At 38.3% G+C, this 26079-nt stretch overlaps 1 protein-coding gene across 2 annotated transcripts in view; it reads right to left on the bottom strand.

Moving 5' to 3' along the window:
- Positions 1–427: 427 nt before the first annotated feature.
- The window catches only part of tspan17 (tetraspanin 17), a 28100-nt gene continuing 2448 nt past the window's right edge, over positions 428–26079 (bottom strand). The window contains exons 1-8 of one of the 2 annotated variants that reach the window (XM_020927190.2): positions 19775–19813; positions 16896–16946; positions 11331–11477; positions 7873–8043; positions 7185–7310; positions 6652–6699; positions 5297–5413; positions 428–5130 (exon numbers count right to left, since the gene is read on the bottom strand). In XM_020927190.2, the coding sequence (XP_020782849.1) occupies positions 5065–5130; positions 5297–5413; positions 6652–6699; positions 7185–7310; positions 7873–8043; positions 11331–11477; positions 16896–16946; positions 19775–19813 (765 nt within the window). In that variant the 3' untranslated portion in view covers positions 428–5064. Of the gene's footprint in view, positions 5131–5296; positions 5414–6651; positions 6700–7184; positions 7311–7872; positions 8044–11330; positions 11478–16895; positions 16947–19774; positions 19814–26079 lie in introns of those variants that run through there. The other variant, XM_020927189.2, reaches the window with a different exon arrangement.

Here is a 26079-nt window from a genome sequence, read left to right as displayed (position 1 = left end):
TGTGTGAATAAAATAAAACACAACTCCAGATGTTTTTGATTTTTTGAGTCAATTTTGTGTAATATAGGACCTTCAATAAGTAAGGATAAATTGAGTTTATTTATTTAGTTGCACTTTAAATTGAGTTTATAATTATAAAACCGTGCAAATAGAAAAAAATATGGGAATCAAAAGTTAAAAAAACTGGTAATGCAGATTCCTACTGAATGAGCATGTTTGAGTACCCAAAAAAAAAAACACTATACAAATCAGATCCATTGATAAATAAGCAGAACAGGGGAATTTTAGTTTTAACTTTGGGAATAATATTCACCTCTTATTATTATTTATTTAATTTCACTGCTGTGTTGGTTAATGTTTTAATGATTCTTTCTATGGTTAAATTTAATCAGGCAGCCACAAAAACTGTCACAAATGAGCACATGACTGTTGTAATAAATCCTTTATTATATGAAAGAGGCATTATTCAGCACAATATACAGTGTAACAGACCAGGTCCCACAGTTTCTATACATGTACAATAATTCTTTACAAGGCAACCCATTCAGAAAAGTCCTGCATTGGTGAGAATCAACAGTTAACAATACAGTTGAATGAAAGCCCAACAGAGGGCATTCAGGGAGGGTCATAAAATAGTATTACTGCTATACCAAAAGCATTTCACAGTCTCCTCACGTCTTGTCAATTCAACTGATATGGAGCAGTCAGCACTAACTACTGAGATATTGCTATAACATCCTCATGGACATGAAGTCATGAATGCTGATTGGCTGATGCTTTGGGCACTTCCTGGTGGCATGTCATGTGACCTGCATCTGGGCGTGATGAGGAGAGGGTTCAGATTGAATTTGCTACTTTTTCTATAATATCATGGAGAGGAAGCTTTAAGACAGTTATGTATAAGCAAACTTCAAAAGCATACAATAGCCAAAGGAAATAGGGAAAAAATGTAATAATGATGCAGTTTGTTTTGTTGCAAAAATTAAAAAAAGTCATTAGATTTAAAGATGAAATGGAAATGTGATTAAAATTTGAATTATGCATGTTGTTTACAGCCATTTGCAGGAATGGGTCAATGAATGAGGACATTATGTGGTGAGAAATAGCCCAAATAGTGAGACTGTCAATAGTCTGTACTAATTATGGCTTCTATATTGTCGCCGAAAACAAAACAAATCAAAACAACTTGTGACGTATTTTGAATAGTCAAACATTTCAACCTGCAGCTTTGAAGGTACATTTATTTATTTATTTTATTATCATTATTTTTTTGAAGGTACATTTATAAAGTCGTATTGATCACAATCAGGCCAAAGTTATCCTTAATCCAAAACTAGTCAATTCTGGTGGGGGATATGAAATTGAGAATGCTCCACAGTATGGCATTAAACTTATCTATCCCCATAGAAACAAGCAGCAGGTGCAACCAGGCTAAGTTAGTAAGAATGCAGGTATTTCTGAGCAATAAAAACAAAATAAATAATAAATAGATATGTTTAAAGCCATATTGTGAAACATTCATGTCATGTCATGTTGAACAATCATTCTTCACTTCACCTGCATTATTTATGTTTGATTAACTTATACTTGATTTGTTACTTATTACGTCACTGGCATATCCCTATATAAAAGATGTGAGGTTGCATAACTGGAATGCTTACATAACTCAGAAACGTGTTAAAACATGTAGAAATGCTTGTCATTCACATTGTTGACGTTGCTGTGCATTGTTCTGCATAATTAGGCTGCCGTCGGTAACAAATACATAGGTCCATGCGAGTACATCGTCTACATTCACAGACTGCTCCTCGGGAATCATATCACTGCCCATTGGGGAAAGCGAAGAGACCATTTGGTGCAAAGCCATTGTGATAAAGGACAAAACACAATTAGCATGCTCCCTCTCAGCCTCCACACTGAATTAAACGAATTACAAACCGCAATTAGCAAAAATGGTTGAATCAAGACATAGCTGGATGCATACTGAAGACCTGCCCCAAAGCGAAACATGAGGATGATGTTAGTATGAAGATATCTGGTTAATGGTGTCTTAAGTGTTGCTTGGGAAGGCAGAATTTGCATACGAAAATGCGTTTTACAAATTTTAATGTGGAGAAGAATGCCCTGAGATACTAGACGGACCAGCCATGTTTATTTTCCATTCTATCCTGGTATTGGTTGGTTTGTGATCAATTTGAGTTTGATTGGGTAAAGGTATTATACAGACATTTACCCTAAACACTCAAAAAATACATGCAAAGAAATTATATAGGATCAATGTAATACAATGGGTAAGTATGCACAAAGTAAATAATCGATAAAGGAGCAACAGATGAAGAAAAGCCTAATCTGATTTAATTTTACATAATCAATCATAAAATAATGTATAGTAAGCACTATGCATTGAATCTATGATTGAAGGCTGATCTAGTCAGATGTCAGAAACTAAATAAGGCTGGCTCTGGTTAGTACTTGGACAGGAGACCACTGGCAATATTTGGTGCCACAATGGGGCACCAGTGGCAAAACAGTTGTTGTGTCCTTAGGCAAGACATTTCACCCACAACCCCTTTACACATAGCCCTCTTGGCCTAGTATGAATGTGGAGTGTTGTTGGTGGTCAGTCGACACCAGGGCAGCTGTGACGACAACGGTAGCTTAACACCACCAAGTATGGAATGAATGAATAATTGTAAAGCAAATTTGAGAGTCTGGAAAAGTGTAACATAAGACTAATGCATCATTATTATTATATAAAATGTGCAATAACATTATAGAATAAATAATGGTCCAAGAAAAACATGGAGAGGCAGAGAAGCAGCTTTAATGGATGCAACTCCATACTCCAATTTGTTTAGAAAATAAACGTGGCTGGGTGGTCAGGCTAAAAGACACAGAAAGATGTAAACGATAAAAACAAGCTGCTGATTTGATGTTTGTTTGCAAATGTTTGTGCCAAGTGGAGTTAGATAAAGTACAAATGATTTCACACTCTTCTCTAGGGTTCAATGATGATAACTAAAGCTGTTAAATGAATGGGCACTCATAAGGCAGAGCTCAGAGCAGTCTTTTGCACTGCACCTGTGAAACAAAACCCACAAAAAACCCTCTGCACATTCATATTGTCTAAATTTAAATCCCTTTTGTTTTCCACCATTTTGTTTTCCCGCAGACCTTCCTTTTGTCATACTCTATTCAAACAGGCCCAGTGTTTAAAAATACACCAAAAATGGCAGCCTTCTCCTAACTGACGCAGATCTGAACCAACAGCTGTTTTGAAGATGGAGAAGAAACATGCAGCGTGCACTGGTAGCATGATCACAAGGCGCTGTCACCAAAAATGAAAATACATATTCAAACTGTGTACAAACTTTGCGAGCTGTCACTGGATATGAATGGTAGTCCTCTTTTAACTTGGCAGGCTGCAGTGCAAGGGGTTTCGGGTAAGTATTATGAATTGTTACAGCCACTAATTTCATTAAGTTGGTTCAGTGGATTTATCAAGTGGAGCTAGTTGCTTTGAAAAACACATTTAGAGGGGATAAACAAGATGAAGCAGCTCGGAGCTGTTCATTGCCTTCGAAAGTGAGTTACGCATTTGCAGCTATATATAACGTGGAAAAGGGGCAAAAAAGTAGGAATTAATATAAAATACGTGGAAGTGTTTCAAAAGCCACGATTTATAAAGAGGGTGTTAGTTTACTAGTTCTCTCTAAAGCAGCATTTGTGTTAAAATAGTGACAGAGCATACAGCATATCACTAATCTATAAAAACAGACCAATAAAAACAAGAGACAATATGCAATACAGATAAAAATGATAATGTAACATTTTAATTGTTTGATTCATCAAATAAACTGGCACTTCCCACATAAAGGGACAATAAATTCACATGTTGGCCGAGTCAGATAGAACCACAGCCCTCTCGGCCAGCTGATAATATTTGGTCTCCATTTTGACTGCTAAAACGACATTTTTTTTGCAGTAAAGTCATGAGAGGTAAACAGGTGCCGTATGATGTCAAACAAAACAGCTTGAAAGAAACATTTTTTTAAAACATTGTAGAATCTGAAACATACAAAGCGTAAGACAAATGTGGTAACACAAATCAAGTAAAAAAATAAAGGCCCCAAGCCCGCATCCCTGTGTGCCAGAGGGATGCTGGGAGTTTTAACGCACAATCTCAAATCGCTAGACCCTTTTCCCCACGTGCTATTGTCCTAACCAGGGCTATCCACAGAACACAATACATCCTTCAGTAAATTAGCCGCTAATACAATCGCTGCAGGGGAAACGGGGTGACTTTCAAGCAAAACCGGCTTCTGGCTTTCTGGTTTAAGTTATTCTCTATCTAAATTCAACAGACACGGGATGGGAACAGGAGATAGCATAGCAAGAGAAAGCATATCATTTGAGTGAGGCCCTGAGGTATTCTGGGGCGGGTGGTACAGAAATGCCATGTGAAGAACAGGGAGGGCAGAGATAAATTGCAAGAATTTAACGGCACTTTAAACTTTTTTTTTTACATTTGAAGTGGATTGGCTCGTTTTGAGTCGCTCAGTGGTCATTAAAGGTCATAGGAGGAAAACAACACACAGGATGTCCTCTGTGTTGGTGGCATCTTGTCAGCAGGAAGTGGGCTCAGCACTTTAAAAAGCACAAATCCAAACTGTCACCTGTCTGATGAATGACAAACTTGACATAAACAGGGGTTATATTTCTCTTTCTTCGTCTTAGTTGAGTCCAGTTTTTCTGTCAAACATGGCTTTCCAATCTCCAGTTTCAAAAGGAGTCCTTGTGCAATTGTGCCCTTAATAAAACACATGTCCATTGTAACTACTTCAGAAAAACATAAATTTAAGAAACTAGCTTTGAAAACAAGAAGGTCCTCTGAATATTTGGGTCAGCACCCGATCGAGTGGTAAACAACAGTTTTGTCAAATGTTTGGTTGGTCTCGTCATCAGGTGAGTGATGAAGAGTAGCTCAGTGAGTGCGTTTGTGCTGTGTCCTCGGCTGGACTGGGCTAGAGTGTGCCGATCAGAGGGATGTGGCGCCCCCTCCTGTCACCAGTTGGCTTTGACAGCTTTGACATCACTGACAAGGTTTTGGGCAAGGCAGATACCAAAAATCTGGAGAGAGAGTCAGACTGGGCGTTAACTAAAAATATGAATCATTATGAGGTACACAGCAGATAAGCGAGACAATGTGATGCTCCACTAGATGGCACTAAACACCAAATTAGTACCAGACCTATTACAGAGGGGGTAAACAGAGGAAACAGGAGGTTATCTTTACCTGTAAAAGTGCAATTCCCACAAAGATCCCAGCCACAATGATGAGGTTGTCCTGAAGCCACCTTTCAAACTGGCCCACACAGCCCTTTGTGTGGATGTATTTCTGTCGATCCAGATCCTGTACAACACAACCAGTATTAGAGTTAAAGTGTTAGAAAGGGCACTAGTGCTGTTGATGTGTGAATATTCTTTAAGTACATGATATTTGGCCTATGACTAACCACAGTGGACTACAGGGAGAGGGCAGTGACAGAGGGGAGGAGATGAGTCACACAGAGATTATACAGAATTTCAGAGAGCGGGGGAGCAGAGGTCCGTGTCAGGCTGAACACAGTCTGTTTCCTCTTCCTGTCCGAGCACTCACATGTGCAGTAAAGGTGATATTTACTCTGCACTGTGGCTAAAACAGGGTTAAGGATGGGTGTGAACCACTCTTCACATAATACACGCTTTGTTACAGTTACAAGTCGAGCAGACAGACTTTGTTCTCAGAGCCAGCTGTCAGCCAATGAGAGGTGAAGAGTATCAAATGGCAGCCAATGGAAAAACAAGGAAACACTGTGTTGTTGTGTGAGAACTTCCTCTGAGCGGCCTCTGTTGTCTCTGGCTCTTCCTCTGTCACAAACAGGCAGCACAGGAACCACTGCAGGTCACTGATAGGCCCCAAACACCAATGACCACGCTCTCACTCCAGAGTATAGCTCTGTCTTGGGCAGGTGCTGTTACCGTGCAGCTCGCCTAGCAACAGCAATCTTTCAGACTGCAGTGCAGCGAGTTGTAACCACCACACCCACACATAGAGCCAGTGCACTGGCACAGCCCACAGTCGCCAATTACAGAGTGGAGTAAGGCTGCGTCCAGGCTATAACGGGAGTCTAATTATCCCTGTTAGAGGAACAATCTGTTATTAGAGTGCACTCTCAGACTCCATGCTTAACCCCCAACACGCTCTGGCCCTCACATGACCAAACACACGCTTTACTCTCTTATCTTAATTCCAGCGCAAACAAGAGAAAATTGCATTACTCTTTTTCAGTCTATGTCATGAATTTAATTCCACTTTCCTGCTGTGTGCAACCATGCAATGATGGCCGAATGAGTGGAGCTGATTGCTATTCTGTGCTCAACAACTGCAGATCATTTCAATCACACAGGTTTGCAGCCTGTCAATCAATGTGGCCTCAGGAGAAATTCCACTCAGCAGCTTTACGTCAGTTTAACCAGAGCGGCGAACGGTGTCTGCCAATCACAGTGCAGCTAAGGCCTGACTGTATAGCAGACTCTGCCTAATCTACTGGCACTATGTGTTAGATATTGAGGAGTGCATTTGTGTATACAGTAATTATAAATACTAACCCCTTTAAGTCGTACATCGTAACCACACTGTGTGTTGATGACATCCTCCTGCAACAATAGAGCACAGAGTATGAGTGAGGAGAAGACTCCAACAGGTCAAAGTGCAACAGGCCTATTCTCTCTGAGCCAGGACTAGATGCGCAGGAGGAGATGCACTGAACCAGCTTTTTCACATACTTTGAGTGTTTGTATTCACGGGTTTCAGCTTCCTGTTTAAATTTTTAAAGCCTTTTTCCTCATTCAAAAGATATAATATTTTGTGTTTGTTTGTTAATCACTATGACAACGGCCCTCATTCCTAATCAATCTAAAACCCGTGAATAAACTACATACGAGTTTACTTAAATGCATAAATTTGGTCAAAGATCAAAACCAAATAATATATAATTATTTTGCTGTCAGTAACTTTGCAACAGTTACTAAAAAGAGATTTTTCAGCATCTCTTTTTAAAACGTGTGAGTGGCAAAGATAAAGGGTGGCCTCCTGCCTAACTAGACACTGTTTAAAACCTGATGAAGAACAGTGGACTCACAGCAGGGTCCTTGACACAGCAGGAGAAGGGTACTCCACAGCGCTCCCTACTGGGGTTGTGCTCGGTGCAGTTAAAATAAATGTTCAGGTTCCAGTCGTCCGGACCATGAGCTCCGCAGCACGACCACTAAGGAGGAGCAGATAGGCACAAGGTGAGCTGGGAAACTGAATTTAATCTCATCTGTATTCAGATATGTAATAAAGTTAAGGTTAATTAAGATATTTTGTCAGAAATAATGTTAACCAAATACAATGCAAATTTGTAACTTAAGATGATGCACTATGGAGCATTACTGCTTTCCTATCCACCACCTTCTTTTCTTCATTGAGATGTTATTTCTTTGCCTAGAATATTTCACAGTATGGACTGCATGTATTTTTAAGCAATCAAAACATCTGTACTGACATGCATGCTCGACTGATGCGTTTGTTGCCACACTGTGCAACATTCCAGGCAAAATAACAGCATCCCCATGGAGACAGGCAGACTCCTCACCTAAAAAGTTACACAGTGCACTTTTAACTTTTAACAATAAGTGACAGCAAGAGAATGGTGATATAAATTGATGTGATGAAATGCCTTGCTCTGCTCTCCTCAATAATACTGAAAACTGTATCAAAGCTTGCAAACTGAAACGTCTCTTTTAAGTAGCTGACGCACAGGTCTGGGTCAACAGGTGAACACTCACATATTCCTGTGCAAAGTCAATGAGGTTCTGCAAGTCGATGTCATCCCGGTAGGCCTTGATGTTATTGTTAATGAAAAAGTTGAGCTGGTCTTTGATCCAGTCCTTGAACACGAATGCCAGGATCCCTGCTGTTAGCTCCAAGAAGAAGATCAAACCCAAGAAGACTGAAAACTGCAAAGACAAAAAACAAAAAACAAAAGGGTTAGCAACAAGTACTGCTACCTGAGAAATGACAGAAATAGTGCTATAAAATCCAGACACTAATAAGTTTCTAGAAAGGAGGGATTGGACTTTGAGTGTGGCTTGTAAACCGCAGACTTGTTGGTGAGGTTATATTTTCTCTTTACAGTAAATGTAAGGAGACAGGGCTGGTAATGAATGCACACAAGCCACATTATCTGCTGCCTCTGACGCCTGACTTATTGTTGCTAATGGACATCGGCTGGAGCTAATAGCGGCTAACAGTCACGGGCGGCACTAAAGCACGTTTGTCTCCGTCATTCACACACAGAGCAGAGGGCTGAGGCAGACCGAGGAAGGCAAGATAACTCAAGGACAGGACACACTCTGTTAGGAAATATATTAAGGTGTGCAAAAATATCAGTATATTGAGTCACTAAATTTGGTGATATGGTGCTGTTATTGTGGGCTGTTGTATTGATATATCACCCAAATTTTTTTTTTTTGGTATCTTTCAGCAATTTCTTTGTGATTGCACAAAAGTTTTGTTGCTTATTTAGCGGAAGAAACATATAATATATATATATATATATATATATATATATATTTTATATATATATATACACGAAAGCTCCTGACCATGCATGGAGGGTTCCATCCCAAATCCAGCACCCTGAGACCGTACGCAGGCCGGAAGGAAGGGGGCCGAGGACTAGTGAGTGTGGGAACCACTGTCCAGGATGAAACATCCAAGCTCCTTGAGTACATCAAGGACAAGGCCCCGGCAGATGAGGTGCTCAGAGAATGTCTCAGACAGTGGGGTCCAGAGGAAGAGGTGCTGGAGGGACCATCATGGCAGGACAAACCCCTACATGGGGCGTACCACCGGAACATAACTGAAGTGGCTGATATCAAGAAATCCTACCAATGGCTTGAGAGGGCTGGTCTGAAGGACAGCACAGAGGCACTGATCCTGGCTGCTCAGGAGCAGGCCCTGGGCACTCGAGCAATAGAGGCCCAGATCTACCACACCGGACAAGACCCACGGTGTAGACTGTGCAAAGAGGCTCCTGAGACAGTCCAGCACATAACTGCGGGGTGTAAGATGCTGGCAGGGAAAGCATACATGGAGTGACATAACCAAGTGGCGGGCATAGTGTACAGAAACATCTGTGCAGAGTACGGGCTGGAAACCCCGGGATCAAGGTGGGAAACACCTCCAAAGGTTGTGGAGAATGACCGAGCCAAGATCCTGTGGGACTTCCAGATACAGACTGACAGAATGGTGATGGCGAACCAACCAGACATAGTGGTGGTGGATAAGAAACAGAGCAGAGCCGTGGTGGTGGACATCGCAATACCAAGCGATGGTAATATCAGGAAAAAGGAACACGAGAAGCTAGAGAAATACCAGGGGCTCAAGGAAGAGCTGGAGAGAGCCTGGAAAGTAAAGGCATCAGTGGTGCCTGTGGTGATCGGAGCACTCGGGGCTGTAACCCCCAAACTGGAAGAGTGGCTTCAACAGATATACCGGGAAAAAACAATGGACATCTCAGTCCAGAAAAGTGCAGTACTGGGAACAGCAAAGATACTGCTGCGCAGAACTCTCAAGCTCCCAGGCCTCTGGTAGAGGACCCGAGCTGAATGAGGGTGAGAGAGACCTACCACCGTGGAAGGTGAGAAACACATTTCACATTTTTATATATATATATATATATATATATATATATATATATATATATATGGCCATATTGTGATAACATCATATCATCAGTTATGTATCATGTATCGGATCTTGAGGGACCCTCTGATTTCCAGCCCAAGAATACATTCAGAATGTTCATAAACAATGAGAAAATTACCACAAACCCATTTACATCAAATTAGCTGTAAAAATTTACTGAAACAATATTTAAGCAAGGTGGTGTTTAAATAATTATGGGAAATTAAAAACAATTGTACAGTTTGTTGCCAGTAATGCTGGCATTCAGGGTGTTAATTGTGTTTATTCAGTCAGTCATTGAGGGTAATGGTGCACAGTTTAACTCAATTAGGTTGAAAGCATCTAAAATGCTTAAAATGCGTTACATTTGTTTTGGTCGAAGAACAAACATCTGAACTCATGTCCCACTGTCTTGAATTTATCTTGACTAATTAAAAATGCAGAATATTTCTTATGAAGCAACCGCCCACTTTAATTAATATTAGTTGTAATTAGTATTCTATAATGTTAATGGTTCTACCACCTAAACACTAAACATTCACTCACTTTATGTTTTATTCTGTATTATATAACTATAACTAATAACTGTACAATGATTTGTGCACTTTGTGACAAAAATGGGTTATAGAGCAGTAATAGTGTGCACTCAGGGCCTGTTGGAGCCTTCATCTGGTTTGATGCTCTGTGGTCGTGTATTTGCTCTGATATAATAGGTGCTGGTGGAAGGCTGCTATGAGTCATGGTGATATTTGCTGCTCACAGTTTGCTTCTGAACCTGTGAGGTTCAGAGGTTTGGGGTCAGAGGTCAGAGGACTAGGTCTGGTCAATTACTATTAGCAACTTACCGATCAACATATGATGGATAGAACACTCATTTTTAGGAACTAGCTTTGTGGGTATTCAGTATCTTTCTGTATTATAATAAGATTTGAACTGAAGAAGTTTGAATAAAGAACTATGACTGATTATAGATTCAAACTAACTTCTGTGTTTAATTCTGTTTTTTTTATTGCATCTATATGATACTTAATACATGGCTCACGATACAATGTTATCACAAAATTACTATTGTCCAATAATCGATATATTGTACATGATATTCTGCAATATATCACTTTTTTTCAGATACATTTTTTGGTTAGTATTTTTTTTTGTTAAACCACTACTTGTGCAAAGTCAATGCAGAATAAACCAATTGTTAACATTAAAACTGTGAAAAATGTCAAGTGTATTGCATAAACACATTCCTACATAAACACAGTATAGCACTGTCACTAATTAATTTAGTAAAATCTATTAAAAAAAAAAATACTCTTGCTGATATATCGATACAGTATTGTTATCCTGGGCTGCTGTATCACCAATTTTGTATCACCCCTACTATATTAAAACTATATTGTACATAGAATACTTTTTTGGGATTATCCTAGGGTTATTGAATCAGTGGCATGAATAAGTTTCAGTATTATTATTTACATTCTGTATTTTACACTTGTGTTACAAGTGTAAAATACAGTGTAAAAACTGTGACAGGTTTAGAGAAGAGAAAACTTACAAATTTGAGCAGAAAAGTGTTCTCTCGGAGTGCGCCGATGCAGCCGGCGAAGCCCAGGATGAACATGACCCCGCCCACCACGATGAAGAGCCACACGGGGTCGAAGCCCCCCAGGTCTGTGATGGACGACAGGTTGGACAGCACACCCTGCAGGAAACAGCACACAGACAGCGCTTCAGAAAACAAACTCCACATCAAACCATTAATAGGAGACTATGAAGGCCCCCCGTTGTTTGCCTCCATGGTCTAAAACAAGCTAAACACAAATTGGTAATACACATGACACTTTATGTTTGTAGTGTACACCTTTATGTAATGTCATAAAGATATAAGTAACTATATTTAATCTTCCTCTGTGTGTTTTTTTAATCATTTGAGGCGCTACATATACATTCACAAATTGTATTAAAAAGCACTGAGAGATTCAGCTTCCTGTAATATGCAACCCTGAGGAATTTTCACCATTCAAATTATGTATTTTATTTCACATTGTTAATTACTATGGCATTTTTCTTAATTTTGCATAATTCTGGTTTAAACGCAGTTAAACAAAGCATGCTAAACAGCAGTGAGGATGTGTCCAACTAGAACAAAACAGAAGTCAGATTCCTACTTTTTAAATGAAAAATATTAAGTGTCATTTTAGGAGTCCTAATTGAAATTATATTTCATTGTAGTCAATATTAAGTTGTTTGTTTTTCCTTTCATACTACAAAACAGAAAATACTAAATTCTATGGTATCAATCTCTGTTTGTGTTGTGGTGAGAAGAGCTCTGATTCTCTTCCTGTCAGCAGAACACATCCTGCTGCTCACGTTTGAAACAGTGTGTCTTTCCTGTCCCATCTGCCCCACTCTAGCTGCCTCGCTCTAGCTGCCCCGCTCTAGCTGCCCCGCTCTAGCTGCCCCGCTCTAGCTGCCCCGCTCTAGCTGCCCCGCTCTAGCTGCCCCGCTCTCATCTCTCAATGTTTTTATCACGAGTCATGGTCCATTTTGTGTGGGTGTAAGCTTGTTTTGGCCATAGCACAACCCTGTACAACAGTCATTATTGAACATCATAGTGTTTATAAAGAATGAAGTTACAAAACAAAACAAGTAAAATGTTTTGCTTAAGTGCAAAATTTATTGAGAGATTCACACAGTATGATTTTATTTGCCTTCTGAAACGATTAACTCACTATAGAAGGTGATACATGTGTGCTGTATCGCAAATATACTGTACCTTTCTTTATTTGTGGTACTGCATATGACTACTGCATCAAATGTGATATGAAGACAGTTTATGATTTAAAAAGAGCTATAAACAACACAATGTAGGGCTGTAGTCAATCAATCACTCAGTCTTAATTTTTAGGTGAATAATTATGGGGAATATAAGGAGAGATAGGGCTGTAACCCCAAAACCACACCTATTCCATTCATATTTCATTTTATTTCTCCTGGATGTGTTTAAAATGCACTTTATAAATCAAAATCTAATTGTAATGCTCGTCAGAAAATTTGCAATTAGATATTTTTCCCCAATCATGCAGCCCTAGATTAGAGAAATTAATCTGTCTTTTTACCCTTATGAAGACGTGGTTTACCTAACACAATGTAATAACCGTGTACTATTCATTTGGGTACAATAAAGCAATGAGATCAGGAACAGCATCAGAACAATACAGGAAGAACACAGCCAATTGTTCTATCACGAGATCCATTCAATCACATAGTCGGATTTGTATGGTAATCCACAGCAGTCACAGGATGTCTGTCTGGGTGAATCAATATGGACAGGCTTGCACTAATCGATGCATGAGGTCTTTTGTACTGTTTCGAAAAAATCTTCAAATTATAATTGTTAATATGATTTATTCATTTGGAAGAATTGTGATGATCCATTTCATTATGTTGTAATAACCCAGAAATGACTACCACTGTGTGCTTTTTCAGTGACGTAAATGTACGATAATGTAATTGGACTGCACAAATGACACAGTGTCCAGCCAACAAGGGAATAAATGCCAGCAGTGCCGTAACAGGGACTAAACCTGACTCAGATGTCAAAGGATGGCTGTACACACTTGTTGGGATTACAATTCATTTTATGTACGTTTTCTGTTTTCAAAATACAGGAAAAGGACAATGGTAAATAGCAATTTTATAACACAATTTATATTAGTCACAAATCACAAAAATCATTAATATTAGTTTCATGCATATACCATGTGATCTCATTATTCTGCAGTTCTAATAAAGACCAAGCTAAACCTAAAGAAAGGAGGTCCAATATTACCTAATATACTATTTGTGATTTATTTCAGTATCGAGACCTGTTGAAATGAGTATTGTGTTTCAATACAAGTTTTAGTATCATTTAGTTTTTGGGTATCGGTTTTTGACAGCCCTATTTTGTATTAAGTTAAAGCAATGATATCAGTTAAGCATTTTATTAATTATTTCCCTAATATTCATTCTCTATTGCGTGCTTTAATTGGCGTGTGTGTGTTATTAAAGCTACTTCTTGTTCCTTTTAAATTGCTGTGCAGGGAGAAATAAAGTCATTTGATAGATTGATTTTACCTTGACCCACTGAAGTGAATTTCACTACTATGGAGATCAATACCGTTCCATCTTAGCTAATCTCATCCCTGAGCCTGACTTGTAAACTTTTCCTCTCTTCTGGCTCTTATTGACAGGACACTGGCTCCATGCATCTGCACGCTCTTCCTTTGTGTTGTTGGGTTGTTTGTTTGTTGAGCGGTCCAGCACATGTCAAACACTTGCAGCTTCAGTGTAAGAGGCTGAAGACTCCCACTGCTTAAGCTAAGCTCCCTCTGCACGGGCCAGAGACAAGCAGAGAACACAGGAACTGCCCACGCTACTTTGGGCAGGATAAATTCTATTTTCACTGCAGCTAAGAACAAGGAGGCAAAACCACGAGGGATGGACAGTATGGCTAGGTTTCAGATGACAACACAGCATTCTATAGGTCAATAATATTTAATACAAATGGGGAGCAGCTAAACTTAATTTCATTAAAATGGTGATTTATGCTATAATATAGTGAGTTCTTAATCAGATTCTATGTTTGCGAATTTACCTTTGGATATTGCATGACAAAATACAATGTAATCAATGGGGACCACCAATTGTAGTGTTACAAGAAACAACACTATTTCACACTTGATACACATATTGATAGCGTACCCAAACAGCAGTGACATTTTCTTTCATTCCCCTCCTTATCTAATGTAATGCTGTAATCAATCAATAATTAAACTAGTATCAAAACTACATACTCATTTGAGTAGTATCAATACTAAAAACTGGACAATTCATGAACAGTTTTAGAATGATCTTCAGAACTGCATGACCACATGGTAAAATAAAGTACTTTTATTTTGTATTGAAATTGACAATTGTCTGTAAAAAAAAGTTGTTTATCAGTTATTAACAACAAGTTACCATTCCTTAATGACCTTGAAGTCAGTGAGACATAAACACAGCCAAATGAAAGGCATTTCCCATTTAGGTGATTTTTTTTATTACTGAATAGTAATTACTGAATATTAACACAATTATTATGTTTTAGTTCTAACAATTATATTGTGATCTGAATAATCATGATTATCAATTAACCAAATCTTGACAACCCTTGATATGACAAGAAATGTGACAATAAAAAATAGTACTGTTTATCACAATAAACAGGGTAGACATTAAATAAATATTGTCTGTGGCTCATTCTGATCATGATCAGATTCACATTTTACCACCAGATTGTGCAGAAATGTTCTCTTCTAGATAGTTGTCTGTAAATTTTATTTTATTTTTTAAAGGGTCCATATTACATTATTTTCTGATCTATGTTAGAGCAGTATGTTTATCTAAACCATACCCGGAGTTGTGTTTTGTTTTATTCACACGTTTAACACACAAATCCTGCATATTTAGGGTCAAACAGAAAACACTCTGTTCCACCTTGTGATGTCATGCAGTAATACAGGAAGTGGTCTACTGTGTTTTTAAACTCCACACACCTTCACTAGAATAATTTGGATAATTTCAGCCCTGGAATTGCCTGTCTCTACTAAACGAAAGATAAAAGGAGCCGTTAACTTGAAACTACCATTTCATGACATCACAAGGAGGAACAGACTATTTTGAGCTATGGAGATGTAGACAGACTTATAATGCAGACTTATAATTGCCCAACGCAAGGGATGTTTTTGATGAGGTAACCACATGACTAAAAGGTCATGGGAGTCACTTTGTGCAATAGAGGACCTTTAATTTGGACCAAAAATGTGTTAAATTTAATACTTTCAAACTAACCGACTTAGCCACAGAGACCTAAACCCGTCCGGCCCCTGTTCACCCTTGAGACTATAATCCTGTTTAATTATTCACACCGTTCCACAAAGGTTCTCTGTACAATCCTGTTTGCAGCTAATCACGACATGCCTCTGTACGCTTGTGCCGCATTAATGGAGGCAACTGGAACAATTCAAGGCTAATTAATGAACAAATTGACTGTTAACTTGGCTGCCCACCGCCTTGTATGTTTCCATGATCCGCTGAACACTGATCTGACCCTTGCAGCCTCCACAAAGACTGAAATGAACTTGTTGTGCAATGTGTGGTGTGGATTGGGAGCCCAGTTCAATTTGTTCTTCCACGCGAGGCATTGGACTCCTGATGCGAGTGCGCCAAATGAGTTGGTAATTTTTGGAGTAGGATGCAGATTTACAAGTGTGTCTTTTCTGAGCTGTAATTTACAAAGCTTGTTTATTTCTAGTTTCCAACCCAGTGCAGCTCCGCAATTAGCGCGGAGCTGATTTTCCTCTAAATACAGTTAAGTCCAAATATACTTGTACCTTGGCTATGCACCGCACCTGCTTACACAACCAAAAAGATTACAAAATGGTTGCCAGGGAAAATGTGAGTAGCTGTCCAGAGATCAGACTTGCACCTTCTAATAGTGATATTTTGGGCAACTAACAGAGCAGTTTTGTCCAAAAAAAATATATACTTCAAGACATGTTCACAAAGTTTCATTAAAGGGCTCATACTAAGCTATTTTCTGATATATGTTATAATGTTGTTTCACACATGTTGAACACACAAGTCCTGCATATTTAGCCTGTGTTCTTCTCTCAAGCAGAAAACACTCCACTTTGTGATGTCATGAGTAATAATACAGGATTACTCAAACGTGTGAATGAAACAAAACAACTCTGGGTTATGTTTTCTTCACAAGAATCAGTTCTGTGTAATATAGGACTTCTAACCACCTGCATTGTCATTCCCACACTGGATAGATGTGATAACCAAGAAATATAATGAGGCTTCCCACATGAGACTATGACTGCATCCTGAGGCCTAAAGCATAGATTTAGCAATTTACAGTGTTTCTGAAATGTCGAAACTGGTTGTCCACATCGCTTGCGTTATCTCAGTAATCTGGGTTCTACTCCAAATCAGACTTTTTCAGCATACGGGGGCCAGTGAAGTGGCAAAGAATGTGAGCTATGCATTTGGGGCAATCGCTCTAAAACTGTGTACAAGTGTTTACCCTTACCTTCTCCGCCCATGCCCACAGGCCGATGGCCAAGAATGCTGCTCCTAGTAACTGTAAAACAAAGCACACACATACAACGGGTGTTAGAAGATGACTCATGGATTCCAGGCTGTTTAAACACAAAATCTGGCTTCAATATCACATGTACAAGAGAGAAGGCTGCGGAGATGAAAGTAAATTGGTTAAGGAGAAACAAGGAAAGAGGTCATATCGCTTTAAAGGGTGTGGTGGGGTTAATGTTACACAGTTCACACTGTGTCTGTGTTATCGTTATGGCAACCGCAAAGATGAATTCAGCCGCTTGTGATCTTACTGTCACTTCCTATTGGGTAACATTGTGTCATTATCTCATGATTCTGCAACAACTAGACAGACCAAGGTCAACATAGATACTAGTGGGTCAATTTCAAAAGAGTAAAGATATCTGAACCAAGAACCTCCCAGTTAAGACAGAATATGTAATTTTATTGGTTGGTGGTCTGTCACCTGCTTGTTTCTATGGATATGCCATTGCTCTGCCTGTAATGTTCCATACTATGAAATTAAACAGCTCTATGTTACATTTAATCAATTACAGGTGGCTTTATATAGCTCAAAAATACATAGGAAAACAGGAATTCTGACTGTGAGCGGGGAGGCGAACCTGGCCTGGTTTGGTCTCCATGAAGATAGAAAGGTTTAATGCCATACTGTAGTACCAAAAGAATGCACCTTTAAACGGCAAGTGTACTGTACACTGAGGCTAGAAATAACAGTAGTGATAATTTATTTTATTTAGCAATGTTCATCTTTTATTTTCATTACACCATTTTGTAAGTGATTTTGTAACTGTGGAAAAATTACCACAATTAATATTTGATTTGCACAGCTTATAATAATAGCATATTTATGTGGTCAATACCAGGCACTTTCATACTTTTAGACACTTTGCTTGATAACAAACACTGTACATTTTTCACATAGTTGGACAGCGGTTGATGGGACAAGCCTCCATAATGGTTGAATAATAGTGCCTACTTAAAATAACTTGTGGTAAGCATGGATTTTCGTAAAAGGCATTTCAGTAAAAGCACACATCCTTAGTTACGGAAAATCCCATCATCTCTGTAGAGCAGGGCTTAGAAGAGCCTTCATTATCTGCTCGCAAAGCTAACATTACCGGAACACCATGGAAAACATACAAAATAGCACTAAATGTCTATCTTTTGACTCGATGGGTTACTATGTTTGTCTCTTGTTTGTAGTGAGGTAGCTGCTAAAAAGATGGATTGGTTATCAAACTTGACAGACATCACCAAACTTTCTAAGCCAAATATAATAGCTTTATAGAAACTGTTTAAAGGTACACAAGTACATTTTTCTGGTGACTGGTCCTTCTTTTCAGGGGCATGTTATTGCTATGCCTGCGATGTTTCACAGTGTCTTGAACATTTGGTTACAGGTCAGATCTGTGGAGACTCACTGTAAGAATGCAAGTTTAGCAAGCGTTTGTAAGTAATAACACCTGTAATTGAACAATTTCAGAATACATTTAATGCCAAACTGTGGGACATTCCAGGTAAGTCATTAATACCTCCATGGCAGAAGGATGACAGACCCCTAAGAAGAAAAGTTATATACTGGTCCTTTAATGTCTGGGATTGAAAATGAACAACGTGACGACAGCAAACAGCTACAAGAGACTGTGGTGATGATCACAAAGTTACGTAACCAGGCTAATCGCTGGGGGTATAATGGAGACAGTGACGGGCAGAGGAGTGAGAGATCAGGTACCAGCGATTAGATGGAGCCGGAGTGTTTAGCCTCAGAATAATCCGCACTGATTAGAGAGAAAGTACGACGGTAGAATAAACACTGCACACTGTAATTAGCAAGCTGCATTTCAGATACACGCACAACACATAATTACGGTTTGAAACAGGATTTATGGCAGCTAATTAGATATATTTCTGAACTTAAAGCCTACAATGTAAAGTATAGGACGAGAAAGGCTCCATGTGGGACTGACAAATGAACTTTAATATCCAACTTGTAAAAATGGTGAGTGGGCAAAAAACTGCATGGAGGAGCAATAGACTGCGTATTCAACTTTTTTTATTCAATATGTTTCGCTAGCCATTTGCCATTTAGGATTTAACAATTTCAGACTCTGTGGTTAAACTTGGAACTCCAGGTCACACAATGATTTTTGGCAGCACATCTAAACCATTACAGACTGAAGTAATCAACTCAACCTTTTCAATGGAAATCTGTGAGACTGAACTTGAGGTTAACTTTAGCACCTTACAAAAATCATTATGACCAAACTTTGAAAAGAAAAAACAAGTTAAACCCTTCACCTTATTGAATCATACAAAACTGTGTTCACTATATTTATTTACTGGTACTGACAACTTAAAAAGCAAACGGTAACATTAAATAAACAGGTGGTTGGTTACACAATAGTTAACCCGAGCTGATGACTTGTAATGACGCAACGCAACAGGAGCTAATTTGGTGACAATGTTATGCATAAAAATGATTTAAGGTTGACACATATCTGAGACAGGCTGTTGAAAGTATTCAAATCAGACTGTATGCCAATTTCAGAACTAAAATCATCACAAAGTTGGCATACAGTTGACAGCCTGCTTGTGAAAAACATGACAAATAAGCAGTGAAGTGGATTAAAGATCCTATATTATGCAAAATTGACTGATGTGAGCTTTTAGCCATGTTAGAATGTTGTTACTTCATCAAAAACATGCCTGGAGTTGCATTTTGTTTCATTCACACATAGTTCTGTAATCCTGGTTTATTAGTTTGTTATATTTCCAAAGCTCAAAATGCTCTGTTCCACCTTGTCATGTCATGAAGTGGTAGATTAATTTAAAACTTACCTTTTGCCATTTGTTCAGAAGAGAATGGCAATTCCACATATGAAATGACCCAAATGATTCTAATGAAGGTGTATGGAGTTTAAAAACACCTCCTGTATTACCACAAAACCTCCTGTATTACCACATGACTTCAGCTTGAGAGAATTCAGTCTAAATATCCAGGATTTGTGTACTAAGCTTCTGTGAATGAAACAAAACACAACTCCAGATATGTTTTTAATGAGGACACAACACTAAAATAGTGTATTATGGGCTCATTAATTGTGTTGGATACAAGGCTGCTACTGTACATCTGTGTGTGAGCCTTGTGAGAGCTGGTCCTGCTCTGTTGTAGTGGCTCCAGGGGGACAGTATGGTCTGGTTTGAAGTGGATTGGACTGAATGACTGCATTGACTTTGGTCTGTGGCCACTTTTGTACAATATTCCTCTTTAATGCGAGCGTTCCCACAGTGTAATGCACTGTTGTCAAGATACTAAAATTTCAAACTCAAAATTCGATACTAAGGTAAACTTGATACTTGACACAGAATACAATACTACAGTAATAATTACAAACACTCTTTCCTTAGACAACACACTGTGGTTTTGAGCATTAAATCATAGTATTTTCTTTTATATACCATGCGGCCTTATATGTGTGTAATCCCTCCGTTGTCCAGGTAGGTTCCATGGTGGTCCATGCTGGTCTATGCGGCCTTACTTACTTATTCTGATACATCTTAAGATCATTCTAAAGCAGGGGTCTCCAATCTGCAACTTGGGAGCTAAAAGTAGCTCTCCACCCCCTTCCCAGTAGCTTGCCAAAGGATTTCTGAATTATACATATTGTGCTGAATAACTCAAATTTGATGAACTACCATTGTAAATGTATCATTTTGATGCCTAAATTTGTGAACTAATAAATGGATACAGGTTTATGTTTTATAGGTATCTAACTGTTACCCATCTATGGCTTCATATGCTCAATTTCGTGTGACCGCTAAACTTAGTAGCTCTTTGGCATTTTCTTTTTGTAAAGGTAAATCACCAGAAGAAAAAGACTGGAGACCCATATTCTAAAGCTTTTCAGGAAAGGATAATCTGTTCTATGAATGTGACTTTTTTAGTATCGATACTTGTTCAAATGAATACCTAGTTTTGATTCTAGTTTTAATATTGATCTGATTTTCAATACTTGAAAACCCTATAAAGGAGTCAAAGTCAGGTCATCAGAAGTAACGTATAGCTCCAGCATCTTTAAACAGCAAGAGCACAAATCATTAAGATTCTTTATTTTAGTCATAAATGAATAAAGTGACCATTAAACATAAAGCAGATGGGATTTATATGGCTGAATTTCTCATAAAGAAAAGCACAAGTGAATACATTAATGTTCCTTCTAGGAGCTTTATTGCAGTGTGCTTTGGGGACAAGATGTTTTAAAGGCGGCTCTCACCTCCTCTTGTGACTAATTTGTTTCTGTTTATGCTTGTTTCTTATGCATGCACTTTTATATTAGTGAACTCTCAGCAACAAAAATAAAATATGCTTTAAGAACAATGTGTACCTTGGTTTCTCTTACTGCAGTCAAAACACTTAGTTATGCTTACACTTGATTTTTCTGTCTGTTTGCAAAGTATACAAACAATAACTGATTTTAATATGGCTGGCATGTGAGGAACTAAGCACATCAAAAGGTCTGTGAACCCAGTCAAGCAGTTGAGAAACTCGAGGTTTTTATGACTTGCCAGACAGAGAAATGTAGAAGTGGAAGATCCCGATTTAAGCCACAAAGCAGTGTAAATTATGCAACATCATGGGGCAAGTTCTTTCAACTTATTGTCTCTCTTTGCAAGACAAATGAAAGCTAAACTTAAAGTTAGCCATAGACATAGGACTCTCACAATAATTACCATTTTGACATATTGTTCAATAAATGATCAAAATGTATCATGTCTGCTGTGAGATTTTTTTTTACTTTTTTGAATACAATGAAATTTGAGCCCAATATAATTTCTGTAGCTAACTATTGTTTTATTCTGTTTAGTTGACATAGTTTACTTTACCGGGATTATCCTTCTTTATTGATATTTTGGCATTTTGAAAATGATCTACATTAGTATCTATTAGCGATTTTTCTGAGAAGCATTGCAATTACAGTTAGATTTGTGATTTATGTTTCAATAGCAGAACTCCATGGAAAGTTCACTTATTCTGTCCTGAAGAATTAATTCTAGTTTGTACAGATGAACTACAGGGCCATGTGATGCCAAAACTGTGATTTGGCAATTCTGTCCATTCAAATTCTGTTTTCGATTTGATTGCGATTAATCTTGCAGCCCTACTGGTTGGTGGTGGTAGCTCCTCCATGTTAGCTCATTATTTAAATGAGCAATAGACTGTGCTGCCTTCCCCTGTCAGATGCGGGGTCTCCTGGCAGGAAGGGTTTCCTCTTCGTGCGGTCACGGAGATTATCAACACTTGAGGAGATGCCTTCCTAATCCGACTGATCCCATTAACCCCGGCTATCAGACAAGCCAAGATCCGCACACACTGACGGAATATCGACGCTAGTGAGTGTGCCCGACCTCTCCCTGCCACACTGTTATGCTAAACGCCCAAAGTGGAGAGCTGTGTCAACGTCTAGCCCCATAATGCAATATCAATGACACACCAGCAGCCTCCATGTTGGAAATCAATGCTTGCGAGAGAGGCTAATTAATTATAGCATGCATCTGAAACAATATCTCGTGCACTTCAGAGGGTAAGCCTCGTGGAATGGTTGTTAGCGGGAAGTGGGCCGTTATCGTGTGGAGATACAGCAGGTTATATTGGGGAGTTGAGGCGAACAGATTGCAGTTGCCACAGCGTATCAAGAACGGAAACAAGAACAAATAGGAAAAAAAGGGGTTAGGACCTTCCCGAATGGAGTTTACTTCACTGTTCACATTTGATTTTATCGTTGGAGGCGCAGACAGAGCTAAGAGAAACACAATATAGTCCACAAAGAGAAGAGCTGTTTTATCTTCACTATCTTTAGATTTTTGTGTTCAAAACAGAATAAGATATGAACATAGACAGTGATCATAAAATAAAAATTCAAGTAAAAGAATTGGAAATTGGATACAAATCGATACTAAAAGTAGGATCGAAAGCAGATACTCATTTGAGCATGTATCAATACTACAAAAGTCACATTCACAGAAATTCACAAAATATTTCCTGAATAGCTTCAGAATGATCTTGAGATCACTAAGACTAGTATACGACCATGGACTCATATGGAAACTACCTGGGCGACTGAAGGATTAAAAGACTCAAAAAGTAAGCTTGATCATTGTGTAAAATTGGAATTAATCTCAGGACCCTAATGCAGGGTGTGGATATATCTCAATGTTGGCTGAATCTTTAATACCTTCCTTTGACAGAGGAAGGAGGAAACATTTGTATGAGGACTGGCTGTTAAATCTTTACAGAAACGTGAATGGGACTTGGATCGCATTTTGCTTTTGTCTCTGCTGTGGTATTTGGAAAAGGCTTTCCCAAAGGAGCAGTCTGCCTTTGTATTCAAGCTCTTAATTACACTGGCATTTATTCAGGGTGTGTCAGAGAGGCAGAGAATGTGTTATTATTGTATCAATAAAAGTGTCCTCCTCTATGAAGAAAGGCGGAAACAACAGTGAAAGTTAAACCCAACTACAACAGTCGGCTGATAACGATAACAGGAAATTTCATATTTGTATAAATATGTAGTTGTATGACTTTTTGAATTGTGCTGACAAAAATATGGATGTAACAATAACTGAAATATCATGAAATTTTATCATCAAAAGTCTCACAATAATATCGTGAGCCAACACATTATATCATATCACAAGTCTCTTCATTTAAATTCGTTGTTATGGTGCAGCACCAGCTAAAAAAAAAAACAAAAAAAAGAGGAAACTACATAGACCATGATTCTTTGCTGTTTCAGTGCAGACTACATGAAAATAAATGAAATAAATGCAAAGCTGAAAGAAAATTAAATACAACACAAGGTAGGCAAGCAAGACATTCAGCAGTCAAATAAAAAACACAGTTGGTAGTGTTGCAATTAGACATGATCATCTATCATTTCCTCTGACAAAATATCCTGTCTTATATTGAAAATATGTAACTGTTCATATTTCACTCTTCTCTCAAATGCCCTTAGATGCATTCAAAAGTTTTACTTTAAATAGAATCCTACCATTCAAAATATAAATTGCAATTCTCATCACAATCACAAAACTTGGCAGAAAAATAACAATTAGATAGTTTTACGAAATCAATGCAATTGGCAGGATCAACACAGGAGATGCTGATTGATCTAGCAAATCTAGGCAGAACTTTTATATCAGCAAGAGAACATTTGTCCCACTGTCTATTTGACACATTTTTGGATCCAAATGTCTAAAAGAAGCCAGCTAATAACACAGCGCTGCACCCAACCGGAGCAGTACTTGCTTACAGCTTAACAAGCCCTTAATTACAGCATGCAGGGCGCCCAAACATTTCAGCTGCTCAGCCAGAAAATGTAATTAATGAGGTAGATGTGAGAATGAGTGGATTCTACTGTAGTGCAGAATATGGTGTGTGTAGTGTCCCGTTTTACATAAGGAATAGACCTATTATAATACTCAATGCAAATTCTGATACCACAGTAATGAAAAAACAAAACAAAACACACACACACACAATTTATTTAGGCAACAGAATGTAATTTTCAGCATTAAATCAGAGTACTTTCTTTAATAGTACCAAGCAGCGGTGTATCTATGTAATGAGCTCAATCTAAAGCTATTCAAGAAAGATACATTTTTATCCTGTGACTATTTAATATCAATATCTGTTCAAATGACTATCTAGTATCTATACTATTGTTCTTATCGATAAGTATCTAATTTTCGATACTTTTGACAACTATATTCTACTGCCACGGTGTTTTAGGGTGAGAACTGGCCCCATAATGCTGCCGGTGAAGTCACTTAGGAACAGTGGGCTTTGTACTGCTCTATTTCAACACAATATTTAGGGTCTTAGGAGCATTCCATCTCAATCTGGGACACATTTTGGAGGCTGACAAGTCGACTACAGCAAAGACAAATTGGTTGATTGGTGGAGAATAAGGCCCATCTCTCTCCATTTTAACAGAGCGCCGCTTGTCTGTCAAATCCAGTTTTGCCGCACACAGACTAGAGTAGAAGTATCTGCCTGTGATTATTGAAGGAGGCAGCCAGCGAGATACAACCACCTCTTCAGTTCTAAGAGAGAGCTTAGCCACTACAGTTAGGACTAGGGCTGAACGATTTGGGGAAAATATCTAATTGAGATTTTTCTGACAAGCAATATTATTTGTGATTTGTTTTCATGATACGATTCTGTTCAAAATTCACATTTTAAACACATCAAAAAATTACTGTATGAACTGACAAACTACCACAAGGCTTGCATAGATTTCAGAACATTCAGATCTTAACTACAGTTTTATGCAGAATAAGATGTTACATTCTGTGGTTTGTGGCGGTACTTAAAGATGCACTGTGTAACTTTTTTGTGGTGGAAGGTCAGCCACCAGCTTGTCTCCATGGAGATTACTGCTCTACCTGGGATGTCCTACAGTGTGACATTAAGCCTATGTTGCCATGGTAACAGGCAAGTAACACCACCATGCCTAGTTACAGGTCAAATCTGTGGAAATGTTACTGTGCTTACAGCATGAATGTATATTTTTCGTTGAACTTATGAGTAGTAGTAAAAACACGAGTAATTGTATTCAATTTAAACATTTAAGTTTAATGTCACACTATGGAAAAGAGCTGTGCAAAATTATTGAAATATCGATATATCGTATCATTTAATGTGATGATACAGTATAAATATCGTGGGCTGCTGTATCGATATATCGCCAAGAGTATTTTTTTGGTTTATTTTACTAAATGACTCCGTTACAGCGCTACAGTTTTGTTGCTTGTTCAGAGAAGGAAACTTGTTTATGTGACACATTTGACATATTCACTGTTCTGAGGATTAAAATGTTTGTGTTTCATCTTAACTTCGTACAAGAAGTGGTTTAACAAAGACTTTTAGTGTCACGATTTAGCCCTTATTTTCATTGAACCATATCGAATTAATTTGAAATATATCGAATCAAATCGAAAGGTCAGTGCATCAAGATATGCATCATATTGTGCCCTGGTATTAGCAACTTCTTAATGATACCCAGCAACTTCTTAATGATACCCAGCCCTACTATGGAACATTCAAGACAAATAAATATCAAATGGAGACAAACCATTGGATA

Source organism: Boleophthalmus pectinirostris, unplaced genomic scaffold (assembly GCF_026225935.1).
Source record: "Boleophthalmus pectinirostris isolate CB_2022bp ecotype Guang Dong unplaced genomic scaffold, ASM2622593v1 HiC_scaffold_23, whole genome shotgun sequence".
Taxonomy (NCBI): Eukaryota; Metazoa; Chordata; class Actinopteri; order Gobiiformes; family Gobiidae; genus Boleophthalmus; species Boleophthalmus pectinirostris.
Note: the sequence above shows the minus strand (reverse complement) of the source record. Positions and strands in the feature narration are given on the sequence as shown.